Source organism: Geotrypetes seraphini, chromosome 3 (genome assembly GCF_902459505.1).
Source record: "Geotrypetes seraphini chromosome 3, aGeoSer1.1, whole genome shotgun sequence".
Lineage (NCBI taxonomy): Eukaryota > Metazoa > Chordata > Amphibia > Gymnophiona > Dermophiidae > Geotrypetes > Geotrypetes seraphini.
The window spans coordinates 292,028,679-292,056,096 of NC_047086.1; the positions used below are offsets into that span (position 1 = coordinate 292,028,679).

Consider the following 27,418-nt stretch of genomic DNA (forward strand, 5'->3'; position numbering starts at 1 on the left):
TTACAATCTGAACAGGCAAGACAGACAAACAGGATGTCATGAATACAGTTAAGGGGAACGGTTAATCAACTGGCCGGGAGGAGGGCAGAGGAGTAGGGTTAAGGACTGAAAGCTATATCAAAAAGGTGGGTTTTCAGTCTGCTTTTAATCTGTCTTTAAACAAGCGGAGAACAAAAAAAAAAAAATAACCCCTCCCCCCAAATGAAAACACCCCAATAAAGGAGAAAGTTATTTTTTAACTTTATTTTTATACTTTCAAGATATCTTTACAAGTTAACTCTTATTAAAGCATAACAGGGTTAATGATTAAAAAGAAATATCCAAAGGAAAACACAATATCTTCCTCACACCACAAAATTGAGATTAAACTAAGAAAACAATAAGGAAAAGGCTATTCTAGTGTGACACACTCCATTCCTGAACTTGTGGGTAGTTAACCCCTCCTCGCAAGAATTCTTGTAGGGCACTTCATTTGCATTCTTTTGCTCTGCCTCCCATCCTCCTGGGCTGTCCTCAAATTCCTCAGTTGTCTTCCTACAAGCGAAATGGTAGAAGCTTGTCTTTTCTGATCATGTTTCTTTTCATTTAACCTTTGTGAGGCTTTTCAGTGCTGCAGAGGATGCCTCTTGTGGGACAGTTCTGGCTGTGGGAAAGCTAGACTCTGAGGTCAAGAGTCTGCTTCCAAGGAGCAGACTGCTTTGCAGTGCACCCACTTGGACAGCTTGTAGTATTAGTTTAGGGGCTCAAGGATCGGTCCCTTGGGAGCAAGGTTCACCTCATGTTCAGCCGCAATGGGCTTGAGCGAAGGCTGAGTGGAAATGCACATCAATATTGATTTTTGGTTTCTGTTTCTCTAGTACAGTCAAACCTTAGTTTGCGAGTAACCTGGTTTGCGAGTGTTTTGCAAGACGAGCAAAACACTCAGCAAACTTTTGACTCGCAAACCGAGTGTTGACTTGATTTGCGAGCACCCTCCTCCCCCTGATAACCGACATCGCTCCCCCTTACTCCAACCGGCCCCCCCCCCCACGTGAACCGGCCCCCCCCACCTGAACAACTTAAACTTACTCCCCCCCACCCCCGTCTAGCGCAGGCACAGATTGTGTGCCTAGAAGATCTTCCGACTTCCGCTTCTGCCTGCCTGCCTGCCTTGAGCATGCATCTGCGCATGCTCAAGGACTTCTGATTCTCCCTCTCGCCGAGAATCTTGGCGAGAGGGAGAATTAGAAGTCCTTGAGCATGTGCAGATGCAGGCAGAAGCGGAAGCTGGAAGATCTTCTAGGCACACGATCTGTGCCTGCGCTAGACGTGTGTGTGTGTGTGGGGGGGGTAAGTTTAAGTTGTTCAGGCGGGGGTGCCGGTTGGAGCAAGGGGGAGCGATGTCGGTTATCAAGTCCGACCTCCCTCAACAAGTCTGCCCACTCAAGAGTCCCCATTCCCTTGAGAATCTATCTTACAAGCATAACTCTGTAGCGACCCCCACTTGTCTGTCCCATCGTCTCTTGAAGTCGAGCACGTTACAGGCCTCGACCACCTGGCATAGTAGATCATTCCATCGATCAATCACCCTTTCGGTGAAGTAGTATTTCCTGGTGTCTCCATGAAATCTTCCCCCTTTAAGTTTTAGCGGATGCCCTCTTGTCACTGTGAGACCCTTAAGAAAAAAGATTTCTTCCTCCACTTGAATGCGGCCCGTGACGTATTTGAATGTTTCTATCATGTCCCCTCTTTCTCTGCGCTCTTCGAGAGAATATAAGCGCAGTCTAGTCAGACATTCTTCATATGGGAGATCCTTAAGTCCTGAGACCATCCTAGTGGCCATTCTCTGAATCGACTCCATCCTCTTCACATCCTTTTGATAATGCGGCCTCCAGAACTGGACACAGTACTCCAGATGCGGTCTCGCCATGGATCTGTATAACGGCAGTATGACTTCAGGCTTTCAGCTAATAAAGCTCCTTCTGATGCAACCCAGCATTTGTCTAGCCTTTGCTGAAGCTTTCTCCACCTGATTTGCAGCTTTCATGTCTTTTCGGATGAGTACTCCCAAGTCCCTTTCTGCAGTAGTTCTTGTTAAATTTTCACCGTTCAAGGTGTATGTTCTGCATGGATTTCTGCTTCCAAGATGCATTACTTTACATTTCTTGGCATTAAAGTTTAGTTGCCAAGTACTGGACCATTGTTCCAGTAAAAGTAGGTCCTGCTCCATAGTGTTGGGCCTGATTGCGCTGTCAGGTTCTGTTGCCCCTGTCTGTGTCTTGCGTTTAGAGATCAGGAAGTGGTATTCTGCTAGTATGTAATTTCTGTGTAGAAATCTTGCAGCAGTCCCAATGTTGTGTTTTCTCACTAGGTGTTGTATTAGTATTTTAGGATATGGTATAATATTTACAGTGCATTTTTCGCACACAGTTATTCTTTGAATCCTAGGAATTAGTGCTGTTATGATATGGTAAGGTCAAATGATCAAACAAGGAGAAAAACTGCAGATACGATGTACAAGGTTTAAAAGTCTTATCTTTATTGAAGAAAATTCAATGTAGCATTCCAGAAAAAAAAATAAATAAAAAATGGTTGTCTTGTGCGAGTACACAGGACCCGACATGGTCCTTGTTTCGGAAAACACTCCTTCCTCAGGGGTCTGAAATGTGATTGTACAAAAACGCAGAGAACCTGATTAAAAAACAAGTGAACCTTGAAAAAATATATGGCGTAATTTTTCTTGTCCAGCTGCAACGCTATCTGTAAGCCCTTTGCGTTGCAGCTGGACAGGAGAAATTACGCTGTCTATTTTTTCAAGGTTCACACAAGAGAACCATTTATTTATTTTTTTAATTTTTCTGGAATGCTACATTGACTTTTCTACAATAAAAATAAAACTTTTACACCAGGGGTGTCCAACCTTTTGGCTTCCCTGGGCCGCATTGGTCGAAAAAAATTTTTCTGGGGCCACGCAAATGCAAGACAGAGGAGGGAGCCGGCAAGACAGTAAACACCCGGGGGCAGCAGAGGAAAACACCGCATTGCCCTCGACCGGGGCCGCACAAAATATTTCATGGGGCCGCATGCGTCCCTCGGGCCACAGGTTGGACACCCCTGTTTTATACCTTGTACATCGTATCTGCAGTTTTTCTCCTTGTTTTGGTTGTTTGACTTTGAACTGTAGATCAGTTTGATTGTTCTTTTGTTTTATGATGATATGGTAAGGTTCCGACTCCTTTTTTTTTTTTTTTGTGTGTGTTTGTGCATAGTAGTGCTTTCCAGTGGCAGGACTGTATATTAGCCTTACTGAGGTGATATCAAAACTTTTTAATATAGTTTGTTTAGCATTACACCTGACAAAATTTTTAAATTTTTTAGTAACTAATGTGTTGAGGTACAAGAAGAGATTTTGATCTTTAACGCCCAATCTTATGAGACAGCAAGATCAACAAGCTCTCGGAGAGAGAAGGGTAACATAGAAATATGATGGCAAAGGACAAATGGCTTCTCCAGTCTGCCTATCCGCAGTAAACATCATCACTTCCTCATTCTAAGAGGGTAAAGTGGCATGTATGTGTGTGAGAGAAAAGGGTAGAATGGCTGAGGGCAGGTGGAGTGTGTGTTGAGTACGATTACTGCATCTCGGCTCAATATAGGGTACCTTTTGACACCAATAACTCACACAAAGATATGTATTTTCATAAAAATAATATTCAATTTATATCAAAATTAAACTTCAGGTTAAAATTAGAATTAAAATGCCAATTATATGCATTACATGCATTTCCATAAACCATAACCCCATAATTATTCTGTGTGCGAGGAGGGATTCTTTCACAGGGACTAAGAAGGTAACAAGGAGGTAACTGGGACACCCCTCCCCCCTGACTTGGAAGGCTTTCTTCTGACATCAGCTTTGACATCGGAGGGAAGCCATCTGGGTCGGCTTTGGTGTAGGAAGGCGGGCAAGAAGGAGGGAGCCCTGGCAGTGGCTTCGGTGGGTGGATGAAGGTCAAGAAGGAGGGAGCCCTGGCAGTGGCTTCAGCGGGCAGTTTTCTAGGCAGTGACCAGTTCTGCATACGCACTGCGTATTGAGAAACACTGTTCCATGGTATGGCTGCATCTCAAATACTGTGTGCAGTTCTGATCGCCATATCTCAAAAAAGATGTAGTGGAATTAGAAAAGGTACAGAGAAGGGCGACGAAAATGAAAAAAGGTATTGGGCGAATTCCCTAAGAGGAAAGGCTAAAATGGCTTGGGATATTCATCTTGGAGAAGAGATAGCTCAGGGGTGATATGATAGAGGTCTATAAAGTGCTGAGTGGCGTGGAAAGGGTAGATGTGAATTGCTTGCTTACTCTTTCAAAAATACAGTCAAACCTCGGTTTTGCAAGACGAGCAAAACATTCTTTCAAAACTTGTCTCGCAAACCGAGTGTTGACTCGATTTGCGAGCAACCCCCCCCCCCCCCCCGAGAACCGGCATCGCTCTTCCCCGCTCAAACAGGCACCCCCCCTGAACAACTTGAACTTATACCCGCATCTGCCACCGGCACGCAGTCCACAGGACGTGCCGTTGCCGCTTGAAGATCTTCCTGCCTCTGCCGGGCCTTGAGCATGCATCTGCGCATGCTCAAGACCTTCTAATTCTCCCTCTCGCCGATATTCTTGGAGATCTCCGAGAATCTCGGTGAGAGGGAGAATCAGAAAGCATTGAGCATGCGCAGATGCATGCTCAAGGCCCGGCAGAGGCAGGAAGATCTTCAAGCGGCACCGGCACGTCCTGTGGACTGCGTGCCGGTGCCAAGCGGGGGGGTGGGGTAAGTTCAAGTTGTTCGGGCGGGGGGTGCCGGTTTGTGTGTGTGTTTGGGGCCTTTGCCAGCGGGGGGTGGGGAGCAGCGCCTTGGGGGGAGGAGGGGATGTATCAAAGCGAGTTTCCATTATTTCCTATGGGGAAACTCGCTTTGATATACGAGTATTTTGGTTTAAGAGCATGCTTCTGGAACGAATTATGCTCGTAAACCAAGGTAACACTGTACTAGAACTAGGGGCAGCTCAGGGGTGATATGATAGAGGTCTATAAAGTACTGAATGGAGTGGAAAGGGTAGATTTGGGTTGGCCTCTGTTGGAAATGGGATGCTGGGCTTGATGGACCTTTGGTCTGTCCCAGTAGGGCAATTTTTATGTTCTTGGAGGAGAGTCTGGCGCAGTGGTTAGAACTACAGCCTCAGCACTACAGCCTCAACCTACAGCCCTAATGATGTGGATTCAAACCCCGTGCTGCTTCCTGTGACTCTGGGCAAGCCACTTAATCCTCCACTGCCCCAGGTACATTAGATAGATTGTGAGCCCATCGGGACAGATAGGGAAAATGCTTGAAGTACCTGTATGTAAAACTGCTTTGAATGTGGTTGTATAACTACAAAAAAGCTGTATTCAAGTCCCAATCCCTTTCCCTATGTGTTATTCGGATTGGTTTATATTTCAGTATATACACGATACATCTATTTTTTTAAATATGAACTTGATGAAAACAAATTGATATACTTCATCTTCATGTTTCTTGATGTATATTTGAAATCTTTAGACTTCCACAAATATTGCATAGCCTTCTCCTATGGCCAATTCCAAACTCCTTCCCTTCTACTTTGCTGCACTGTATGCCTAGAACAAACTGCCTGACTTGGTACGTCAAGCTCCATCTCTAGCAGTATTCAAATCCAGACTCAAAGCCCACTTTGAAGCTGCTTTCAATTCCAAACTCCAACTCACGTGCGCACCAATATCTTCTTATCTCTCTGTAATTCCCCCACCTGAGAACTGTGTATAGATGTACTGTCTTGTCCAGTTGTGCTTTTTTTTTTTACCAAATAGCAAGCTCTTTTGAGCAGGGACTGTCTCTTCTATGTTTTGATGTACAACTACTTAACAGGATTCAACTGAACCTCCCCTCAGCGAAAAATCTCAAGTACAGAAGAATTTTCCAATGCATGTTCACTTTCCTAGGAGTCAAAATCTGGAATGATCTCGCAGAGACAATAAGTACAGAAGCCAACCATGCACAATTCTGGAAGAAACTAAAAACTCTACTCTTTGACAATTAAATTTACAAGAAAGCCATACACACCTGTTCCTTTGCTTAGTATGGTTAGGTTTTTCTCTCCCTTTCTCCCTTACTTCCCCTCTTTGCCCAAACTACCCTTTCCCTTCTTCAAGTCGCCTAGAACCTGTTTAGGTTTGTGCGACTCAAAAATATTAGATTAGATTAGAACTCTGGGTATGTCTAGTAACGTGATAGAAATTAATACTGTGTAAAAATGAATTGTGATACATTATTTAGCATCCTTACTTCATCTGTGTATTTTTTTAAAGTGCTGCCTTTCTGTAACGTAAGGTTGTAAAATGTAATGAATAGTTAATTGTGTCCATTTCTGACTGTTAGCCACTTTCAGTTTTTGTCTGTAGAGGCTGGTAGTACAAGAGTCAACCCCTTGCAGCTGGAGCAGGATGATTTGTTAGCTTTTTTTTTTTTAATGTACTGGTTTTACTGTGCTCAGTATTATGCCGAAGATAAATTGGTGGGGGTGGGCGGGCAGGGGAGAAGGGCAGCTGTGACATAAGTGCTGATGGCAAACTTAATTCCTATTCTTACAGATACCTAAAGGAGGTAGGCTATACTGATACTATTTTGGATGTAAAATCAAAACGGGTGCGATCGCTTTTGGGTCTGTCAGGCGATGTGTCAGACAGAGGAACAGATGCGAACCAAGGCTCTCTAATGAATGGCACAGAAGTTGAAATTCAGGAAGCAGTGATGATTGGGTGAGTTCCATTTTAGGAAAGTAAAAGTAGGTTGGATTTTTAATAAAAATGATACAACTGTAGTTTTAGGAACTGTATTTTTGATTCAAAGCTTCAAATTGTTGCAATATTTTTGAATACCTGTATAACTTCTGTTTAATATTGATCTGAAAGCTCTCAACCTATGTTTTTTATTTTTTAATTAATCCATTCGCACATATATATGTTTGTTTTACTTTTAAAGCTCTGTCTATGAGAGTTTAACTTGTCCATGAATAGGGGCTGAATTTAGAGTTCACAAATAACATTAAAATTCACAATGTACAAATTATCAAAATCCCTTTTAAATGGCAGGGCTGATAACATTGAAATGGCCAGCAATTCTCATAACGCAAAGGCAATCACACTTGTCTGCTCAGGATTTTCTTGAATTTGTATATCTGCTACACATCAGAAAAAAATAGAAATTTAAGTATTTGCATGAGTTCATTTTTTGCTCAGATCATGCACTGGTTTTGTTCTAGGTATTTGCAATGGTCAGATCACACTGTTGCAAGGATTTCTACTTCAATATTTTCTGTGTTTCAACCTTCCAGATTTACAAATTGAAATACAGGTGACTAGACCAACACTTATTTGTATGTCACTAAAATTTTGAAACTGTAAGGGCTCCTTTTACGAAGCCACGTTAGCGGCTTTATCGCAAGCACATTTTTAGTGTGCACTAACCCCCGTGCTAGCCGAAAAACTACCGCTTGTTCAAGAGGAGGTGGTAGCGGCTAGCGCATCCGGCAAATTAGCGCGTGCTATTACGCGCGTTAAACTGCTAATGTGGCTTCGTAAAAGGAGCCCTAAATATCTGTTAGCACTTCATAGTAGATCATTTTTCTTTAATTTGTCAGTTTCTTTCCTTTTGTTTGATAATCTCAAGTATTATCACAAAAACTTTATAATTTTATTTTAGTCCATGCTAGACTAGCTAGGTCCCTGCTGCCGGCAGATGGAGCCAGAGACAAATAGCTTAGAGCTGACTTTATTCCTAGTTTAGGGAACTGGTGCTTCCTTCAGCTCAGTATTTCTATGACTCTAGCAGATGGTGCAGAAATGTGGCTTGGTGCAACCATTTTGAATAGGTTGAGTAGGCTGCTCTTGGGATTTCCTGATGAAGTATCATTGAATCTGGGGGCCTCAGCCGGCAACAGCCCTCTAGGGCTGATTTCCTTCCCCTCTTGGGAAAAAACTAGAAAGCTAGGATTGGCAGATGCCAGTCCACAGACATCAAAAGTGCTCAAGCTAATAGTGCTAGATCTCTCCCCCTCCTCCCCTCCTTGTGGGGTTGTGGCTGTACTGCATAATGACCTCTTCTAGTGCAATAGGTGAGACATTCTAATCTAGACAATAGGGTTTTTCACTTTAGCCGCATGGTTGCGGAAGGAATCCTCTCCGGATTTTTCACTGTGCTTTATAGTAGAGAATGCCATGGTGACCCTTTCCCGCGGGTGATAGCAGTAAAACCGCAGGAACAGGTAAAATTTATCTCTCTTCACCACCAGCATGGGGACAAACTTTTTCACTGCTCTGTGGAGTGATAAAAAGCTTTGTTCTCATGGGGAACCCCACCCACCACAGCTCCCCGATATCCCATCATTGTGTGTTCAGCGGCTTCAGCTCACCCATCCCCCGCTTGTGGGTCCGGCAGTACACACCTTGCAGAGAGAGCCGATCTCTACAAAGGGCTGCTGAACAGTGCTTGCAGCCTTCGCTGTACCAGGCTCCTCCTTATGACAAAACTTCCTTTTTTTCGCAAGGCTTAGGGCTTTCTCTAGCCAGGGGGCAGTTGCTCTAATTGCACTCCTTGGTCTAACACCATCCCTGGAATGTGTGATCTTTATAGGAGGAAATTCATATTTTTATATCTTTGGTGATATACTATATGGAAGGTGTGGCTGCTTGGGATTTTGGTTTAATTTATGATTATCATTTTTGGTCAGTTATTAATGTATTTGGAATTTGTGTGTGTGACCGAGGGTATTCGATTAGGATGAATTTTCTATGTAGCATTGTTTTCCAGATAGTGGAGGGAATATTGTGAGGGGAGATGGGTTTTGTTGATCCTCTTTCTGTATTTGTGATTTATAAAATGACAGTTGTGCAGCCTATTCCTTTTTATACTTTAATAAAAATGATTTCAATATAAAATAGTTATTCAAGACCTGTGTGGATGGGATTAGACAGAGTCCGTGGGGACGGGGTGTGGATGGGGACAGAGTCTATGGGGACAATTTTTGCCCCATGTCATTCTCTACTCTATAGTACTTCACTGGGCTGTTTAGCTCCCTCTATGATTTTTTCCTTCTGTATGCATGGATGCAGTTGCATGTGTTCTGCTCTCCCCATTTTATTGTTTTAATTTGATGTAATTTTGTCCCCTTTTCGGGTGAATTAGTGCTTGGAGCCATTTTGAAGCTCTGCCTGCTTGAGAATTCAGACGTCTGTCTGAAGCTGACAGGTTGAACCCTCTGGGTACCTGTTGGCCAGCCTGCATAGTTTTCTCTGGAGCTCAGGGCCGTCCCTGAGGTGGTTTCACCTTCTGTTAATCAGGGGTCAAGCGCAGGCTGTTAGGCACCCTTAGGAGACTCTGCAGTGTCTCGCAGGATACCGGCTGTGTCATCGTGCCCACTCCGGTGTGCATACGATGGTCCACAAGGGCGGAGTAAAGTCAGACATTGCAATCGGACTGGCAGCCTGAAGATCAGCTTTGTAGGAGCATTCCCGGCATTGTGGCAGTGATTATTCTCATCCAGTTACTGAGAGAGAACTCGTCTAACTGATCCTCTCAGGTCACAGTGAGTACATAGGCTGACAGCCTGGGAGAGACATCGGGTGTGGTTTGAAAAGTGGGGTTTTGAGTGTTTATGAATGTTCCCCCTCCTGATCTGGGGATGTCCAGTTGCAGATGATTTGCTTGCTGACCCCATCTTTACAGGTGCAATGCTTCCCAGGACGGGGATCAGAAACTGTGTATTGAATCTGTGGCTCCTTCTGGGGGGTTTAGGAGCCTGGAAATGCACTCACAAGCCTGTACCTCTTGGATTTTGTGGCTTTACCAGACCTTCTTTCTGAATCATTACAGATCTTTTTGGTCACTCAGCCGGCTCTGTCCACTTCTTCCTCCTGGCTTTGCGGTGTTTGCTTGCAGTTTACTTTCTTCCGTTGGTACCCTGATATGCTCTGAATATTGCTAGAGCTATGCCACGCTAGGATTTGCAGGCACAAGAGTGTCAGCAACTTTTGGATCAGCTCAGGATGGATTTTTGGTGGCATAGGTAACAAAATTCACTTTTCTCCCCAATGTAGGTGATTTAGTATTAGAAGTTATGCAGGACTACCATGTGGAGGTGGTCCTCAGGAAGCTCTTTGATGCAGTTGCTGTTGGCATGTTGGCATTAAAGCTGCTTTGGCGATGTCTTGTGTCACACGTGTCTGTCACGCTCAAAAGTGCACTCTGGAAAGTGAGGCAGTGGTTCCCTCTTTTCAACTTTTTTGGGCGGGCACAGTTTCTATGACAGATTGATTGTATGCTCTTATGCAAGTTTGATTAAGATTCTTTTGACTTGACTGCTTTTTCAGGAGCTGTGATTGTTTGGCATAGGTCTGGATGACTTCATGGATTCTAGACTGGACCGTTGACCTACGACTCGGCCTGATAGCAGATCTGGCCCGATAGCAGATCTGGCCCTCCTGGAGTTCTGGCCATTCTGATTTAGTGGCGCCCAGCGCTTCCAAACTTGTGCAAGTGACACGTTGCAGGTGTTTTCTCGAGGCTACCATAGATGGGTATAATGGCTACTGATGTTCCTAGCCTCCTGACTAGTGCTGCCCGATTTAGGAAAAAAAAATTTGATTCAGCCTATTGAATTGATTTTTCAATTCGATTCAATTTTCTTGCCCAATTGGGTGTTTTTTTCAAACATCCTGGTGGATTTATTTTATAACCTCTTCACCCCTTTTATAGCATCTTCACACCCTTTGCCCTCTGCTATTCACACTGGCGCTGTGGTGTAAACAAAATAAACAAAAAAGACTTTTCCTCTGTTAAATCTTAGCTCATGTTCGCCGTCTAACACCAGCTCTGGCAGGATACACATTTCAAATCTGACATATGGGTCATTCCATGTCAAGTGGACCAGGAGCCCACGCTCGACCCCCCCCCCCCCCTTGTAATCCAATCAAATTTTACAGGGGTGTTTAGGGTCTCAAATGAAACTCTGCAAAATTTTGGGGATCTATCTCAATTTGGTCTGGAGCTAGGGGTGGTTGAACAAAAGCAATCAATCCACTCCCATGCCTCGTGTGACTTAAAATGCCAACTTTGCTTAAGCACTGCGGCAGAAGGAAACTATTTAGGAGCCTGAAATTTTGCAGTTTGGTACAACACCTTGGGGCAAGTTTCTGTGCCAAGTTTGAAATCTTTTGCGAATGTGCTTCCATTTCTACAGGTCAGCAAAGTAGGCAAAAAAATTCATGAACAAAAATTTTTGGCAAAGTTTGGCTCCATACTGCTGCCGGTAGGTAAGTCAGCTGAGGGTACAACTTTACCAGCAGACATATACCATGAGGTACTTCCGAGATTTGTAATACTAGGTGAAGATATGACCATTCAAAAAATATGGCTTTATGCATTTATGCAAATTTTCACTGTTTTTCAGATTCAAATGTCTGATAAAAATGGTTAGCATAGCAAAGTAAAAAAATAAAAATAAAAATAATAAAATTGAACACATTCCTAAATGAAATTCATAAATTAAAGTGGATCTGGGAAAATGTGCTGTTCTTGTAATAAACAGCATGAAATCTATTTTTCTCTTTTTGGATCTTGCCAGGTATTATGACTACTGTTCCCTCTAAGTTATGCATGCACACATGAGTTGGCAAACCTGCCCACAAGGGAAAAATAGTGCTCATAGAAATTAAAATTTCTATCAAAATCATCAGAATTCAGAAAATTGACCCTGTGTAATGAAAGATATCTTTTGAGCTCTTTATTGAATTCATAATTCTTTTATCTTCGATACGTGAACTTCCTACAAGAAATTTCCGGGTTTGCCTATTACTGAAGGTTCACCACATGACTTGCAAACTTCAAATATAGTGGTACTTCGGAATCCAAATTTAATTTGTTCTAGAACCCTGTTCGAGTTCCAAGACAATTTTTTCCATTAAAATAATAGAAACTGGATTAATCCGTTCCTTGGTCCCACAAACTCAGATTTTCAAATAAATTTAACAGTAAACACACTGGATTTGTTTGTAATTCTTTATTCATAACACTCTCAGATATTAACCAATGATAATACAGTAAAATAATGTTCAGTACAGTAATGTAAAGTAACCAATGATAATGAATCATGATAATGAATCATGATGTGGAGCCTGGAACAGGAGGGAGATTATTGTTTGTAAGGCAAGTCACTTTCCAGATTAGCATCAAGTGGTTCAGGTGGAGATTGAATGTGAAAGCATTTGTTACCAGGCAAGTGTCTGCATTTTGCTCCTTTTTAGGCTCTCTGCCAAGGTACCACTTGTAGAGGGTTTGGGGTCACCTTCCGTGTTGGCATCAGGTGGTTCAGGTGTCTGCATTCTGGTGGTGTCTTTTGTAAACCAACGTTCCAAAGTGGTCTGATGATGGCGACCTTTTAAACTTTTCTAAAATGTTCCATGATGTTATCATTGAATAAGTTAACACACCTGTTGACAAGGGCTTTATCGGGGTGCCACTTCTCTACGACTGCCTGTATTTTTGACCACATGCTGAGCAGATCCTTGATTTCAGCAGTGGGTATGGTACCTGCATCTCCCTTTTCCTCCCGTGGAGCGGTGAATGGCCTTGTCCCTGCAATTAAGGAGGGAACGCATGCAGTCCTCTCCCTCCTTCCTACCTACCCAAATCTATCTATCTCCCTCCCTCTTACCTTCACGGCGCCTTTTAAGATTGTAACTTGTTCAAAGCCATAGGAGCCTGCGTTCAGTCGTGTGTGTCTGTGGGCGGAAGCTTCTCCTCTGACGCAACTTCCCGTTGTGTCAGAGGAGCAGCTTCCACCCACAGATGCACACTACTGCTTTCAGGCTCTGATGGCTTTGAACAAGTTACTCAATCTTAAAATGCACCGCAAAGGTAAGAAGGAGGGAGGGAGATAGATAGATTCAGGTAGGAAGGAGGGAGGGTGCTAAAGGGTGGTGAGGTGGCGAGAGGGATGGATGGTGGAGGGAAGGAACAGACACTGAAGGGAGGTGAAGAGGAACAGACGCTGAAAGGAAATGGGGAACAGATAGTGGGGAGAAGCCGCTGAAGGGAAAGGGGGGAGAAGCCACTGAAGGGAAATAGGGAACAGAGAGTGGTGAGAAGACGCTAGAAGGGAAGAAGACAGATGCTAGACTATGGGGGGAACGGAAGGAAGAAGATAGATGCCAAACCAATTGGGGGTGGGGTGAAGGGAGAGGCACAGTAACAGAGCAAATGGAAGACGTAGAGAGAAGACAGACAGTGGATGAAAGGAATTGAATGAGAAGATGAGGAAAGCAGAAACCAGACAAAGGTAGAAAAAAATTTTTCTATTTATTATTATTTTTTATTTTTTTTGATTTAAGATAAAGTAGTATATTAGTTGTGTTGATAAAAATTTATAAACAAAGCCCTGCCAGCTGAACATCTCTTTCTCTAGTTCAGAGCCAGAACTTTGATTTATAAGGAAGGAATAAGCTAAATATTGCAGTACTGAGGCTTGTATGGATTCTGCAGGGACAATGGTCATGGGGACGGTGGTCGCGGGGACCGGGCAGTGACAGGGACAGTGGTCACGGGGATGGGGCAGTGACGGGGACAAATTTTCCCCCCTTGTCATTCTCTAACCTCTGAAGGCCTGGCCTGCGGGTTCTCCCCTGACCTCCCGCGCATCCATTTACTTAATTCCAACAGTGAAGCAGCCTGCAGAGAGGATCGCCGGTGCTAGCGATCTTTGCAGGCTGCCATAGGCCTCCGGAGCTGTCTTCCCTCTGCCGCGGTCCCACCCCTCCTGTGATGTCAGAGGCAGGATCACGGCAGAGGAAACAGCTCTGGAGGCCAATAGCAACCTCTCTGCAGGCTGCTCCATTGCTGGAATTAGGTAAATGGATGCGCGGGAGGCCAGGGGGGAAGCCGGACACCAGCACTTCCCGACTGACCCTCCTCCCTCGCTCTCTAAAGCAGGAGTGGCAGCAGTCGGCCAGCAAGAGACAGCGCTGCCGCTCCTGCTTTAGGGGGAGAGGGGGAGGGTCAGTCACCGAATCGGGAGGCCCTTATTTTTATTTATTTTTTTGTTTTTTGGGGGGGGGGGGGGTTAAATTGATTCGAATCGATTCACCCATAGTGAATCAGTGAATCGATTCAAATCGGTCAGCACTACAAATTAGTAATGAGTGGATGCATTCAAACTCAGAAGAAAGTAGTTCTTATTGACAAAGGCAGGCTTTTACAAAGCTGTGCTAAGCAGCACATACTTAATGCCAAGCCACCCATAGGAATTAAATGGGTAGTTTGGCATTTAGCCTATGCTGCTTGGCAGTTCAGCTTTGTAAGAACACCCGAATGTTTGCTGGCTAGTAACATGAATGTTTTCCTTCTCTCTGTTAAAGATATTAATGAGCACATGGCAAAGTATATGCACATACCAGAAAGTTGGAGAAGTAAAAACTATTTGTGAATTTCTTAAAATTATGGACAGCATTATTCAAAATGTCATGGTGGAAATTGCTTTGACCATGTTCCATACATTATTGATGAAAGCACGTGCCATTTACCGTATTTTCACGCATATAACGCGCACACGTGTACAACGCTCACACGGGTATAGCGCGCAGGAACAAGGAATTTATGTAAGAAAATTTTGGTATAGCGCGCCCACGCATATACCGCGCATGCTGCTTGCCGCCCCGACTCTCCTCTCGCCGCCCTGCCCTTGAAGTCCTGTCCTCCCCCTTGAAGGCCCGCCCCACCCTGAAAGCCTGATGCCCCACCCCGAAGGACCGCTGGCCCCCCCCACCCTGAAGGACCGCTCGCAACCCCCCCCCGATGTCCAATTCATCCCCCAGCCCCCCTGCACCGTTTGCAGTGGAGAAGCAGCCTACCGTGGGTTCGCGACGCCAGTGAGCCCTGCTGCTTCCTCTGCCGGCGGTCTCGCCCTTTCTCTGAGCCCTGTGCTGCTTCCTCTGCCGCGGTCCCGCCCTTTCTCTGATGTCAGGTTGCATGATCGGTCTTGAGCTTGACCAGAGTCTTGAGAATGAGAGGGAATGGAGGGAACGCATAAAGATTCGTCCATTCCAGAAGGAAAGCATCTGCCTCGAGGCGATGAGGAGAGTATATCCTGGAGCAGAAATGAGGCAGCTTGTGGTTGTGGGGAGATGCAAAGAGATCTATCTAAGGAGTTTCCCACTGAGAAAAAATGTGATGAAGAGGCGAGGAATTGAGAGTCCATTAGTGAGGTTGCAGAAGACAACTCAACTTTTCTGCCAGACAGTTTTTCTCTCCTTGAATATAGACAGCTTTCAGGAAGGTGTTTTGATGGATCGCCCAGTCCCACACCCTTTGAGCTTCCTGACAGAGGAAGAGATCTTCCTCCCTGCTTGTTGATGTAGTACATGGCGACTTGATTGTCTGTCCAAATAAGGGCTACCTGGTCGTAAAAAAGACGCTGAAAAGCTTTGAGAGCATTGAAGATCGCTCTGAGTTCCAACAGATTGATAAGATACTGACGATCCGTGCTGGACCAGTGGCCTTTGAGTACGGAGACCATCGAGATGAGCCCCCCCAAGCGTAGGTCGAAGAATCTGTCATGAGGACCTCCTGATGAGGGGGTGTCTGAAACAGTAAACCTCTGGAGAGATTGTTAGAGAGCATCCACCAATGGAGAGACTGTCTCAATGAAGGAGTGACTGTAATGTGTTGAGAGAGTGGATCGCAAGCCTGCGCCCAATGAGATGCCAGTGTCCACTGAGAAATTCTAAGATGAAGTCTGGCAAAAGGAGTCACATGAACAGTGTGACCATGTGACCGAGTAGTACTAGTATGTGTCTCACTGAGAGTGAAGAAAGGGAAGACACTTTGCGGCAAAGCTGAAGGAGAGCATCTGCTGAGGAAGGAATGCTCTGAGATGGATAGTGTCCAGAACAGCTCCGATGAACTGTAGATTCTGAGAGGGCTAAAGGTGGGATTTGGGGAAGTTGATTTTGAATCCCAAGCTTTGTAGGAATCATGTAGTCCATTGGGTCGCTACAATAACCCCCTGAGATGTTGAATCCTTGATAAGCCAGTCGTCCAGGTAGGGGAATACCTGAAGACCATGGTTCCGCAGAGCTTCTACCACCACCCCTAGGCACTTGGTGAACACTCTGGGAGATGATGCCAGGCCGAAGGGTAGTACTCCTGTACTGAAAATGCAGATTCCCCACCCAAATTCTGAGGTACTGACGAGAGGCCAGATGAATGGGGATGTGAATGTAAGCCTCCTTGAGATCTAGAGAACATAATCAATCGTTCTGATCAAGAAGGGGATAAAGGGATGCCAGGGACAACATGCAAAATTTTTCTTTGACCAAAAATTTGTTGAGAGCCCTGAGATCCAGTATGGGCCGCAGATCACCCGTTTTCTTCGGAACTAGGAAGTAATAGGAGTAAAACCCCCTGCTCTGCTGTTCCAAGGGAACTTCCTCGATGGCACGGAGATGAAGCATAGCTTGAGCTTCTTGAAGAAGAAGGATACTCTCTTGAAAAAAGCTCTGGTGGAATCTGAGTGAAATTAAGAGAGTATCCGTCCCTGATTATTGACAGCACCCAGAGGTCAGATGTAATGGTCTATCCATCAATGATAAAAATGATGGAGATGGTAAAAATGATGGAGACAACCTCTGATGGGAAGAGGAGAGGACAGAGGCAGAACGATGGAGGTTATGCTCTGTTTGAGACAGTCAAAAAGGCTGAGAAGCCTTTGGTGCAGCAGAAGGCTGAGGTTTCTGTTGCTTCTACTGTTGTTACGGTTTCTTGAGAGGTGCTCGAGTGTAAAGAGCTGCCCTTGGAGGATAATGCCTCTGATAGGATGGAAGAGGTGAAGAAGGTTTGGAAGGAGCTGGCTTAGGCTTTGGTCTGACGATGGAAGCAAAAGATTTCTCATGCTCAGACAACTTCTTGGTCGCGGCCTCTATTGATTCATCAAAGAGGTCATTGCCTTCACAAGGAATATTGGCCAGATGATCCTGAATGTTAGGATCCATATCAATGGTGCGAAGCCAGGCAAGGTGGCGCATAGCTACTGAGAAAGCAGTGACCCTCAAGGAAAGTTCAAAGATGACTGAAGTTCATAAGATGACTGAAGAAGGTGTAACCTGAGTTGTGCTAAAGTAGCAACGACTTGCTGAAACTCTAAAAGCCTGTGTTGACCAAGGTCTTTAGAAAAACCAGGGAGTATATCAATAAAATACTTGAAATAAGTAGTAAAGATAAAATTATAATTTAAAACTCTGAAGGCCATCATCGAATTTTGATAAAGACGACGGACAAACTTGTCCATGGTCCTGCCCTCTCTGCCAGGAGGTATGGTAGCATAGACCCTGGAAGGATGACTTCTCTTTATAGAAGATGCCACAAGAAGGGACCGATGAGATAGTTGAGAGTTCTCAAAGCCCTTGCAATGTACAGTTCTATACCTCAATTCCAACTTGCCTCCAGGTTTCGTTTGAAAGTCTGAGAAAGAAGTATGTTAAGAGGAAGTTTGAGAGATTCCGCAGGAGGCCGAGGGAAACCCAATTCCTCTAAATACTCCTTAGAGTACTTAGAACCAGAGTCCAATTTAAGATCCAGGTCCTCAACCATTTGACGGAGGATGAGGAAAAGGACAATTGATTTGCAAGAGGATGACCTCGAGAGGGACTCTATGACCTCGAGACGCCTCGAGTGGAGAACGAAGGTGAGGCCTCTCTGGAGTATTGATATCCTAGCGAATAAACAGACTAGGGCGAGGCATTGGAAGAAGCAGAGCCTTCAGGTTCTGCTATCAGTGCTCTGGATCGAGGAGTTGGAGGCCTCAAAGAGCTGGAAGGCCTGGATGAGGAAGGCTTCTCTCTGGAGGAGGACCTGCGGCTCGATGAGGGCTTCCACCGGTGATGCCTGGAAGCAGGTCTCGTGTGAGATCAAGGAGACTTCGCCCTATGCCTCGAAACGGGCAATGTCTTATGTGAGGATATAGGGCTGGAAGCTGTAGATCGAAGTCCCATAGATTCTAATAGCTCCTCGGTGGCATGCTCAGGCTGGACTGCAACGAGTCACAGCCCACAAAATTAGAGCCATGTCAGCTTCAGTAGCTTTCCTCTGATCGACTCCTATTGAGGAAATTTGCAAAGCTGCCACCTGGGTCATCGGTTTATACTTTCACCTCTCATTATTGTCTGGAAGTATTGAATGACGATCTGAACTGGCATCATTAACCAAGACTGTTCACCACTAGAAGCTTATCTTGCATGAAGTAAATTTAAAAAGACCTAAAAGCAGTAACTTTGACGCTGATAAATGGAGTGAACATAGTAACATAGTAGATGACAGCAGATAAAGACCCGAATGGTCCATCCAGTCTGCCCAACCTGATTCAATTAAAATTTTTTCTTCTTAGCTATTTCTGGGCAAGAATCCAAAGCTCTACCTGGTACTGTGCTTGAGTTCCAACTGCTGAAATCTCCATCAAAACCTACTCCAGCTCATCTACACCTTCCCAGCCACTGAAGCTCTCTCCAGCCCACCCTCCCCCAAACGGCCATATACAGACACAGACCGTGCAAGTCTGTCCAGTACTGGCCTTAGTTAAATATTTAATATTATTTTCTGATTCTAGATCAGTGGTCTCAAACTCAAACCCTTTGCGGCGCCACATTTTGGATTTGTAGGTACTTGGAGGGCCGCAGAAAAAATAGTTAATGTCTTATTAAAGAAATGACAATTTTGCATGAGGTAAAACTCTTTATAGTTTATAAAACTTTCCTTTAACAGTTAAAAGGAAAGATATATAAACTATAAAGAGTTTTACCTCATGCAAAATTGTCATTTCTTTAATAAGACATTAACTATTTTTTTTGCGGCCCTCCAAGTACTCTATTTTTTCTGCAGCTCTCACATTTAAAGTTTAATATCTTTTCTTTCTCAAAACTGGCACATTTCAATCACTATATTGAAAATAAAATCATTTTCCCTACCTTTGTTGTCTGGTGACTTTATTTTTCTGTGCTTTCAACTATGTTTCCAGGGCCTTCTTGTCCTTTGACTGTTTTTCTCTCCGTCTTCACTTTCTGCCTTGCATCTTTGGCATTAACTTAATGTTCAATTTTTCTGCTTTCTTTTCAAAATCTACGTTTCCATGTCTCACCTTCCCTTCCTATCTCTCTCTTCTTCCGTCCTATTTCCATGGTCTGGCATCTCTTTCCTTCCTTTCTCTTCCTCCCTCCTTCCTTCCTTTCCCCTGGTCTGGCATCTGTCTCCTTCCCTTTCCCCATGCCCCGGCATCTCTCCCTCCTCCTCCATGGTCTGATATCTCCTTTCCTTCCCTCCCTCCCATGAACTTGGCTTCTTCTCTTGTTCCTCTCCTCCCTTCCCTCTTTTTCCCCAATTTGGTGCAGCAGCAACAGAAGCAGTATTTCCTTTCCCCCTTTCCTGTGCAGGAGAGGCATTTCTCTTCCCCTTTCCCTCCCTCTCCCTTTTCCTTGTACAGCAGCAGCAGCATTTCCCTAGGGTCCCCCTTTCCTATGTAGCAGAAGCATTTCTCTTTCCCCTTCCCTTCCGTTCTCTTCCTTGTGGAGCAGCAGCGTGTCTGGCCGGCTCGATCCGTTCAAAGCCGCGGGTGGCGGCTCCTTGCGAGATCCGCGCCTGCGTCTGAAGCCTCTCTGATGTTGTGATGTCAGAGAGGCTTCCGAAGCAGGAGTGGATAGCACGAGGAGCCACCAACCCGAGGCTTTATTCAGAACGGGCTGGCCAGACACGCTGCTGCTCCAAAAGGAAGGGAAAGGGGAAGAGAAATGCTGTTGATCGCGTCCAGACTGCGGGCCGCAAATAAAACCTGGAGAGCCACATGCGGCCCGCGGGCTGCGTGTTTGTGACCGCTGTTCTAGATCCTCTGTGTTCATCCCATGCTTCTTTGAACTCAGTCACAGTTTTCCTCTCCACTACCTCTCTCGGGAGCTCATTCCAGGCATTCACCACCCTCTCCGTAAAGTAGAATTTCCTACCATTGCTTTTGAATCTACCACCCCTCAATTTATGTCCTCTGGTTTTACCATTTTCCTTTCTCTGGAAAAGATTTTGTTCTTCGTTACTACCCTTCAAGTATTTGAACATCTGAATCATATCTCCCCTGTCCCTCCTTTCCTCTAGGGTATACATATTCAGGGCTTCCAGTCTCTCCTCATACGTCTTCTGGCACAAGCCTCCTATCATTTTCGTCGCCCTCCTCTGGACCCCTTCAAGTCTTCTTATGTCCTTCCCCAGATACAGTCTCCAAAACTGAACACAATACTCCAAGTGGGGCCTTACCAATGATCTGTACAGAGGCATCAACACTTTCTTTCTTCTACTGGCTACGCCTCTCTTTATACAGCCCAGCATCCTTCTGGTAGCAGCCACTTCCTTGTCACACTGTTTTTTTGCCTTTACATCTTCAGACACTATCACCCCAAGGTCCCTCTCCCCGTCCGTGCATATCAGCTTCTCACCTCCCAGCATATACGGTTCCTTCCGATTATTATTCCCCAAATGCATTACTCTGCATTTCTTTGCATTGAATTTTAGTTGCCAGACATTAGACCATTCCTCTAACTTTTGCAGATCCTTTTTCATATTTTCCACTCCCTCTTCGGTGTCTACTCTGTTACAAATCTTGGTATCATCTGCAAAAAGGCATACTTTTCCTTCTAACCCTTCAGCAATGTCACTCACAAACATATTGAACAGGATCGGCCCCAGCACCGAACCTTGAGGGACTCCACTACTTACCTTTCCTTCCTCCGAGCGACTTCCATTAACCACCACCCTCTGGCGTCTGTCCGACAGCCAGTTTCTAACCCAGTTCACCACTTTGGGTCCTAACTTCAGCCTTTCAAGTTTGTTCAATAGCCTCCTATGAGGAACCGTATCAAAGGCTTTGCTGAAATCTATGTAAATTACATCTAGCATATGTCCTCGATCCAACTCTCTGGTCACCCAATCAAAAAATTCAATCAGGTTCGTTTGGCACAATTTAACTTTTGTAAAGCCATGTTGCCTCGGATCTTGTAACCCATTAGATTCAAGGAAGTGATAAAGTTAGCAGTTTTCCTGAGAAGAGTTTTGAAGAAAATGATCCCATGGATATACATTCCATATTAACTTTCATCAGTATCCTATGTTTTCATTTGGGTGGAAGATTTCCAGAAAATGAAATTGAGGATTAGTCTACTTTTGACTGTACAACAAAAAACAATGTGAATATGGATTTGGAGTTACACAAATCTGTAGTCTGTGTTCAAAATAGAGAAGACTTCTAATAGAGGAAAGTGTAATACAATGTTAATTAATACAAGTTCTTAGTTGCTGAAAGAAATGAAAAGCAAGTTGAGAAATACTTTTCTAGATATAGTGGAATTTGCACTTTATCAGAATGATCAATTTGAGGATTTGGGAAAATTGCTGGTTATTGGAGGAACATTCTTGGTGTCAAATGCAGACTATGAACATGGCTTTAGCCATACGAACAATTTAAAAATAAAATTGAGGAGGCTTCAGTAAGAAAATGTTGAAATCTTAATTTGTATTAAGAATTGTTGTTTATTGTGAGCTTCTATACCGCTACTAATGACTGGGGAGCCAATTCAGAGCATTTTGCATGAGCTTCTATAAAGGTGTTACAATACAGAGTTACAAAGAGCTTCTGCGAGGTGTTACAATACATGGACTTTATATTATCTTCAGGATGGGGGAATATTAAATCTAGATAGTTTATTCCGAATAGGTAAATGTTGAAGCTAGGGTGAAAAATCTTTGACTTTTAAATTCAGCTATGTAATATACAAATTCATATTACAATAAACAAATTGAAAAGTCATTACTTTTAATAGCCAAGTGAACCAACTAATATTGCAGCCACTATACTTATGTGACCTGAGTAGTGGGCCCATAATGTAGGTTATCATTACACATGGTGTACAAGATATAAATACAACCTATAAAAAAATTATAGGGAACATTGATCCAAGCATCATTAAGAAATGATATTAAAATTTTTTATAAGAACATTGGAAGAGAATTCATAAGAGATTTTGGTACTCTGCTATGTTAATTTCTTTGAAACATTTTTCCCATTAGGAAACCAGAATTGACTGACTCAGCTTCTGTGCTAGAAACCTTCAAATTCCTTGAAAATGCAGCCGCAGAATTCAGTGATGAAGAAGATGATGACAATGAAGGAAGAGACAAAACAGTTATTGATACTTCAACGGTGGGTGAAAATAATTGCTGTTTGCCATATTAATATATAGGAAGCAAACTAGTTATAAAGTGAAAATGACAGCCAGTTCTTGCATTTTTCAAAAAAAGTATCATATTTGCCTTAGGAAAATAAATTTACTGGAAATTATGATAATTTATGAAAACATTATTGTATAATCTTATTGGGACCAAATTTTCTCCTCTCAAGAGACTTCTGTCTGTTTAGAATTTTCCTACTTTTTGCTCTCTGTACTTCAGTTTTAGGCATACAACTGTATATTATCCTCTGTAATATATTTGAAATATTCTGTACATGAAAATGTAATTGATTAAATTTTTCATGTTAGGTTTGCAAGAGCATCTGAAGAAGGGGATTTCTGACCCTGAAAGCTAATATACATGCATTAATATTTGTGTATTAATCTTTGTTACATAGTGATAAAACTTCAGAAATAACTGTGAGGTAGTTTCATTATATAAGAAACAAGAGGTTGAGCATTATATGGAATTTTTGAGATATACGTCTCAAAATATATTGGGAAGGTTTTGGATGGTGTGAAAGGAACAGATATGCAGTTATATGGAACAGCTAGGAAATAGGTGGAATTTGAGGAGGTTGAGGGAGATGATGTAATAGGATTATTCGGAAAGTTTAAGAGAAAGTAGCTCCACTGATGAGTAAGATTATGAACAAATCCGTGAGAGATAGTTATTTCTAGCTGGATGTAAACCATCCACAGACCCATATTGAACGTAGTGACTAGTGCTGCCTGATTCAGGAAAAAAAAAGATTTGATTCAGCCTATTGAATTGATTTTTCTATTTGATTTTCAAGTGGGTGGTTTTTTTTTCCCCCCCCCAAACATCCTGGTGGATTTATTTTATAAGCAGCAAAAAATGTGGAGTGAAATAACTATTGCCAAAGATCATACATAATTCATTAATCAATACTGAAAAGAATGGTAAGGCTGAGCTTTCATTCAAAATATAAAACTCATTTGTGTCGAGACCTCAGAAATCACAATTGTGAAGTTTCATTGCTGTTTGAAGCCAAGTTCCAAACTTATAATGTTCAAAGAACGTTTATGATATTTATAATAATTATTGTTTTAACACAATAAGATTTTGCATTAAGGTTGGTGAGTGGTGATTGACCAGTGATTGATAAATTAATCCCTCGAATGGATCAGCTTAGGCTGCCCTATAGTGAGTTGGGGAATGAATTTCTAAGGTCTCACCACAAATGAGTTTTATATTTTGAATGAAAGCTCAGCCTTACCATTCTTTTCAGTATTGATTAGTGAATTATTTATGATATTTGGCAATAGTTATTTCACCCCACATTTTTGCTGTTTATCATTTTTGATTTTTCAATGGGATTTTTTTTTTGTTTTTTTTTATTTTGGGTTTATTTTATAGCATCTTCACCCCTTTTATAGCCTCTTCACCCCCTTTGCCCTCTCCTACCCACACTGGAGCTGTGGTGTAAACAAAACAAACAAAAAGTACTTTTCCTCTCTCTGTTAAATCCTAGCTCACGTTCGCGGTCTAACACCACTTCTGGTAGGATACACATTTCAAATCTGACATATTGTAATCACAAAATAGAAGAAAAAATTATTTTTTCTATCTTTTGTTGTCTAGTCATTATTCAAATCATTTTGGTCCCAGGCTCTGGTTGTCTTCTGATAACTTGCTTGCCAGGGTCTCCTGCCTATTTGTCATTTTCTTCTTTCTCAGTGCTACCCATCCATCTCCATCTCTTTCCTCCCCTTTCGTTTCCCTTCCCTCCCCTGGAGGTCCGGCATCTTTCCTTTTTTTTCGTCTCCATCCCCAGATCCACCTTTTCTCAACTACCCTTTCATCCTTCATCTCTCCCTCCTTCCCCACCACCCCAGGGCCCACCATATCTCCCTTTCTCTTCCTAACTATCCTCCTATCCAGTATCTCTATTCCCCTCCACACTATCTCTTGTGTCCAACTTCTCTCCCTTTCTGTTCCTTTACTCCCTAAATCCCATTGCCCACCATCTCTCTCCCTCTCCTCTGTTTTTAGACCCATTATTTCTCCCCCCCCAAAGTCCGGCATATGCACGTCTCTTTGAACACCCCTTCCCTCCGTGTACTTCTACACCAGGGCCCCACCTCCCCCGAAGGCCTGCCCCTCCTGAAGGCCTGCCCCCTACCCCCCTGAAGGCCTGCACACACCCCCTGAAGGCTGTACCAACCCTCCTGAAGGCCTGTTCCCCACCCCTTGAAAGCCTGCACCCCCCCCGACCTCCCGTGCATCCATTTACCTCCTAATGAGTTTGGCCTATTCAACTAAATATGGTCTATATACATGTATCTGTATCGTGTTTATTTTATCTTTGAAGTATTATCTTCCTCAGTGTCTAATTTTCTGGGCTTCAGTCCTTGGTTTTTTTATATCCTTTTGTGTTCTTCCTATCTGTTTCCTGATTTAGGGGAGGGGAGACTAGCCAACTGTCTGTTCTGTGTTGTTTTATTGGCTAAAGTACCGGATTTTTCGCTCCATAAGACACACTTTTTCTACCCCCAAAAATGTAACCCACCCACCCCTTTCAAGCTGGAGAGAACGAGTCTACCTTTTCGGCAGGGCTCTGTTGTGATGTTAAAAAGCGCGGGAGATGGGCAGCTATGAATCAGCTGGGAGAAGTGCGTGGCTGGGGAGTGACGTCAGGACAGGGCATGCGCGCAGTAGCAGCATGCTGCCTTCCCTTGTGGGCCGAGGCTCCCTTATGTTAAACGGCGTGTAGAGGAGCGCGCTGCGGGCCAGACTGTGGGTGGGCCAAAGAGGAGTAGAAAGTGCGGCCCCAAAGAGGAGTAGAGAGCACACACCGGTGTCCGAAGCAACAGTAACAGTGTGGAGCAGAGCCCCAGCGGGGTTCTCATTTTATCTTGACATGGCTTCCTGTGATCCTAGAAGCATCATCGCCACTATCGCCAGCCCTCCCACAGCTAGTACTACCACTGGGTGCGGTTAACAGGAACCAGACAGTATAGGGCTAAGGATAAAGGGGAAGAGGCAGGTTTTGACAGCTTCGTGTCTGTCTCTCTCCCCTTGACCCCCCATCCCGCCTTCGTCATGGTGTTCCATCAGGCCGTCCTGAAATTAGACAGGCTACAGGATTGAAATTACTCATTATTTATTTCTTCCATTTGTGCGTCGCACATACCTATACAAGCTCTTGGTGACATTACAGAGGAAGGGGCTAGAAGAGGGTAGGGAGGACAGTGGAGGGCAGGAAGATACAGGAGGAGAAGAGGATACAAGTGATTAGGTGCCAAATAGATGAGTTTTCAGTTTCTTCCGGAATTTGGTGTGGTTAGGTTCCGTCCTGGTCATTTCAGTAAGGTCATTCCAAGGTTTTACGTCTAGAAAGGTGAGCATGGAGTGGAAAACACGTTTGTATTGCACATTTTTTGTGGAAGGGAGATTTAGAAGTATTCTGTTGAGGGTTCTGCGGGAAGTAGACCATGCCTTGGAGAAGAGCTGGATGAGAGGAACTACAGAGTTTCTGTAAAGTATACGGTGAATGATGCATGAAGTTTAGAAGGTTATTTGTGACGGGATGGGTAACCATTGCAGTTGCCTGATGAAGGCTGTAATCGAGTCATATTTTCCGTAATATAATGTAATGATAGTGTTTTTTAGCTCAGGGAGCCTATGAGCCCCCTGCGAGGGGCATTCAGCATAGCTCCCTGTGCTAAAAACTTCTATTGCGGTTTAGTAAAAGAGGAGGGGGTATATTTGTCTATTTTTGTATGGTTATTACTGAGGTGACATTGCATATTTTAGCATCATCTGCCTTAACCTCTGAAACCCCCCCGAATACAAATGATAATTAACATTTTCTCTACGTACAGTGTGCTTTGTGTTTTCTTAAAATTTTATTGTTGATAGATCATTTTGACTTGGTCATTTTAAAAGTAGCTCCCAAGCCAAAAAAGTGTGGGCACCCCTGATCTTTACCATATAATACTACTCCCTCTCATTTTCTTTCTACCCTGTCTTTCCTGAATAGATTATAGCCTGGTATAACTATATCCCAGTCATGGTTCTCCATGAACAATATCTCTGTGATTGCCACTAAATCCAGCTCAGTCTCTTACAGCCTCTAGATCCGGAACCTTGTTTCATATACTTTGAGCATTAGTATACTGTATACTGCTTTCCACCCTTTTTTCCTCTTTGTTTAGAGCAGTGTCTCAGAAACTGTATACTGTGGCGAAATTCAGGGTGTGCCGCAAAATTCTAGCGAGGAAGAGAAGCACCGGTGCTGGCTGACTGCCTATAAGGGTGTGCCTCTTGTGGTGAGAGGCATGCCCTGTAGGCAGTCAGCAAATGCCGGCACCTCTCCTCCCAGAATAAGCAAGATCAGGACCGCAGTTGGGGAGCCTCAGCACATGCGCGGACATTAATGTGATGATGTCATACATGCTCATGACATCACATCGATGTCCATGCATGTCCGAATGCCCTCCAGCCACGGCCCCAAGTTTAGTGTTCCGCGGCTTCAAAAGGTTTGCGACACATTGGTTTAAAGGTATTTAGTGATTCACTTACCTGAGGATTTGGGGCTTTGATTACCCTACTCCCAGGGATAGGCAATTCTGGTTCTCGAGAGCCGGAGCCAGGTCAGGTTTTCAGGATATCCACAATGAATATTTATGAGATGGATTTGAATGCACTGTCTCCTTGAGATGCAAATCTATCTCATACATATTTATTGTGGATATCCTGAAAACCTGATCTGGCTCCGGCCTTCGAGGACCGTAATTGCCTAGCCCTGCCCTACCCCAATGATTATAGTTTAAAGTCCTCTTCATTAGATCAGTGATTCCCAACCCTGTCCTGGAGGAACACCAGGCCAATTGGGTTTTCAGGCTAGCCCTAATGAATATGCATGAAGCAAATTTGCATGCCTATCACTTCCATCATATGCAAATCTCTCTCATGCATATTCATTAGGGCTAGCCTGAAAACCCGATTGGCCTGGTGTTCCTCCAGGACAGGGTTGGGAACCACTGCATTAGATTAATCAGTCTGCTGCTGAAGACATTTCTTTTTTTTTATAATTCTTTATT

The 27,418-nt window shown here is 43.8% G+C and overlaps 1 protein-coding gene across 8 annotated transcripts in view; it reads left to right on the top strand.

Moving 5' to 3' along the window:
- Positions 1-27,418, top strand: part of STRN (striatin) — a 384,728-nt gene that overhangs the window by 65,847 nt on the left and 291,463 nt on the right. For all 8 annotated transcript variants that reach the window (XM_033939118.1, XM_033939120.1, XM_033939119.1 and 5 more), the window contains exons 5-6: positions 6,635-6,802; positions 22,188-22,320. In XM_033939118.1, coding sequence (XP_033795009.1) covers positions 6,635-6,802; positions 22,188-22,320 — 301 coding nt within the window. The remainder of the gene's footprint in view (positions 1-6,634; positions 6,803-22,187; positions 22,321-27,418) is intronic.